Raw genomic sequence first — 3,554 nt, forward strand, 5'->3', positions numbered from 1 at the left:
TATATATATATATATATGCGTATGTGTGTGTATTATATATAGATATAGAATATTACATATAATATATATAATATTCTCTTTTTTACCTTTTTCCCTGTCACAAGACTTTAGTGTTGTTTTTCCACTTCTCTCTCTCACTATTTTTTGAGTTTGATTTTCATGCGTTATTTCTGACATTTCTCATATGTGTATTATATGGTTTATAAGACGTATATACTATCTGTCATCGCGGTGACAGGTTGTGTTCACTGACAACACGTCAAATAAAAATAACAATAGCGTGCGCGTAGCGCGCGCCTGTGTTGTGCTAGTTAACATCAAATAGTGACAAGACAACTCAGTAATTGGTTTGCTGAAGCTATTGTCCATCTTGAATATCGATATATTTCGATATATATCGATGTATCGATATATATTTCGATGTATTACCGGCTAATCTCTATTATTACATAAGTGCGTTGTATGCGACACGACGTGTGTGTAAGTACGTTGTATTTTTTTAAAGACTGATCGAAAAAGTTCTGTTCTGCATGACGACTGTTTCAAACGACCCTTGCAAACCATTGGCATGTAAATTACAGAAGTGTCTGCAAGGTTTGTACAGTTTAATATTTATCGAGTTTTTTCCCTTGAATATATCCTTTCTAACCTCTTGTCTCGAGAAAGAAATATTAACAGCAGTCACGCACATAGGTACGTAAGTTTAAAAATGAAAAACAATTTGTGGAAAAAAATTTTTATTTTTAGACAACGTATTCCAGCCTTCCCGTTGTCAAGATATACTCGAAGATATAAGAAAGTGTTGCGTGAAACACTCGGAGGTTTCCACAGTCTGCGACGGCATAAATACTTCTAAGCAATACGAACATAATACTGTCGACTATGTGAGTCCATTAGTCGCTTTATTTAGATGAATATAACTTTGATTAAATTACATTAATCATATCAGTAACTCTAGAACTTGCTAAAACTCAAGTATTTGAATACTTTGGTTTTTAGAAGAAGGCCTTAAAATAAAGGATGCAAAACGAAGTGAGAGAACATATGAGAAGAAGTCTCCCAAAGAGAGGATTTGTAGAACGTCATCCACGATTCGTTATTTTAAGTGGTGTGACATTTTTCACATGTATAATGTTTAGTAAACCTATTTATGACATATGTTTTTCAAGCTCTAAATCAGAAAAAAAGAAAATCGAAGTAAAACCTGCAGAAATAAATAACAAAGCTGAAGCTTAGTCGATGTATTGTGTCTAAGAATGGAAGCTGCGAAAAAAGCGAAAGAGAGGTTAAAGCAATATCCTGGTTTGATAGCTCAATGCCATGAAGCTGCATCAAAGTATGCATCTTGTGTGATGGCAAAATCAAATTTAGAAAAGAATGATTGTGCGGCTGAATTCAATGAATTGAAGAAATGTCTTGTTAAAGCTGCTGCAAGTAGGAATACTAGATTATAAACAAAAGTAAGGAGTAATTACTGTGTGTTTGATTTGACGCCTCACCTTTAATTGTACAAAAAAAAAAAAAAAAATGACCAACGCAATACGATTCAAACTAAGTAACTTGTCGTTCGCATCGCATTGTTTTTTGGCATTTGTGATACGATTAATTCTGATATTGTACGCTAATCTTCACGACAAATATTTCGCCGTTCCGTACACGGATGTGGACTACAAAGTGTTCACGGATGCTGCCAGACACGTGGTTGAAGGACGATCACCGTTCGAGCGTCATACATACCGTTATTCACCGTTTCTTGCTTGGCTCCTGACACCTAATGTCGTGTTACACAAGGACTTCGGAAAGGTGTTGTTTTCCGGAATAGATGTTCTAATAGCATTGCTAATTAGAAATATCCTTACGCGACAGAAGTGTAACGAGACTGTTAAATATTTCTGTGCGCTTCTATGGCTTTATAATCCATTAACGTTGATAATTACAACTAGAGGTAACGCGGACTCGTTAGCGGTATTCTTGGTCACATTCACGTTGGACTTGTTGCAAAGAGATGAAGTTGTATTGTGCGGATTAATGCACGGATTATCTATACATTTTAGATTGTATCCGCTGATGTTTAGTCTACCCATGTTCTTGTCTCTGTGTGAAAATAATCGATTTCTACCGAATAAAAACCAGTGGAAACTCGTATTGAGTTGCACACTTTCGATTGTTATACTGACAACAACTGGTTATTATCTGTACGGTTTCACATTTTTGTACGAGAGCGTTTTGTATCATTTGGTGCGTCAGGATACGAGGCACAATTTTTCTGTATATTTTTACATGCTTTATCTGTCAGCTGATCAATCTCAAAATGTAATTCAGAAGATTCTCATGTTTCTGCCGCGAGTGTTTCTACTGTTACTTACCTCGTATTTTTACTCGGAAAAGTCCAAGTTACCGTTCGCCATGTTCGTCCAAACGATGATCGCCGTCATGTACAATTCGGTGATAACGTCCCAGTATTTCTTCTGGTTTTTGTCACTGTTACCTCTGTGTTTGCCGAACTTGAAAACAAGTTTACGTAGATGCGTGTGTTTAACGTGTTCTTGGATTTTGAGTCAAGGTATTTGGTTGTTAACTGCTTACGTGCTAGAATTCCAAGGTATCAATTCGTTTACTTGTCTGTGGTTATCTGGTCTTTTATTGTTTGCTGTTAACGTGAACATCTTAGTAAATATCATTTATATGTTTCGAGATTAGATATTGGCAATGCTAATCTTTAATTGTTAGTTAATGCGCGTCATTGTTGTTTAACGTCTTAGTAAACATCTTAGTAAACAATCATTTGCATGTTTTGAAATTAGATATATTGGCAAAGAAAAATTCAATTAAGCAATTTATTAACTTTTATGATTAAGCATTTAATTTTTAACAAACTGTTATTTTATATAAAACTTTAACATTGCAATTCAAACATCTTTGTTTACTTATTACATCTTTACATATTTTTAATAATTATTACATAATGTATTATACACACATGTACTTGTAAGACAACGGTTTGACACACATCCTGTACTGTTTATTCTGAGAGAATATCTAGGATAAAAGTAGATATATATATATATATCTAATATATATGATCGATTTTGTTCAAAAAACTTGAATTTATTTAAATTTTAATAAAAAAGCACATATTATCTACAAGTCTGATTATTTATAATGTATCACTTTCATATTAGTCTACTTATATCGGCGGTAAAAATATCAGACGAGTTATATAATGATTCTTAATTTTATTCTTTTTTTTTTTTGCAGGAATACAAAATACTTATTTACAGATAGCTTCGTAAAGTAATAGTGGTAGATTCTGGAAAAGGAATGTAGATATATTAGTAATAATACAATAATCGTAAATCTTACTATAGTAATCTAGATTAACTGTGAGCAAGAGCATCTCTTGGATCATCTTCCGAGATATATTTTTTTTTTTTTTTTTTTTTTTCATCGATTCGATTGTTCTAAGCTGCTAAATATTACGACAGTAATATTATTGGGTCATTTCTTGTCGATCTGCGTGAGAGTGTATGTATGTATGTGTGTGTAAAATTTTA

General features: G+C 33.1%; 1 protein-coding gene across 1 annotated transcript; it reads left to right on the plus strand.

The window, feature by feature from the left end:
• Window positions 1-1,443: 1,443 nt before the first annotated feature.
• LOC109864172 (GPI mannosyltransferase 1) lies at window positions 1,444-2,889 on the plus strand. The gene has a single exon (XM_020445138.1). It carries the CDS (start codon window positions 1,528-1,530, stop codon window positions 2,698-2,700), a length of 1,173 nt encoding a protein of 390 aa, XP_020300727.1. The 5' UTR covers window positions 1,444-1,527; the 3' UTR covers window positions 2,701-2,889.
• The last annotated feature ends 665 nt before the right edge of the window (window positions 2,890-3,554 follow it).

Source organism: Pseudomyrmex gracilis, unplaced genomic scaffold (genome assembly GCF_002006095.1).
Source record: "Pseudomyrmex gracilis isolate BER0280 unplaced genomic scaffold, ASM200609v1 scaffold_0, whole genome shotgun sequence".
In the NCBI taxonomy this organism is placed as follows: Eukaryota; Metazoa; Arthropoda; class Insecta; order Hymenoptera; family Formicidae; genus Pseudomyrmex; species Pseudomyrmex gracilis.

Excerpts from the sequence above, each read along its gene's own strand:
- LOC109864172 (XM_020445138.1), top strand. The coding sequence starts at position 1,528 with ATGACCAACGCAATACGATTCAAACTAAGTAACTTGTCGTTCGCATCG.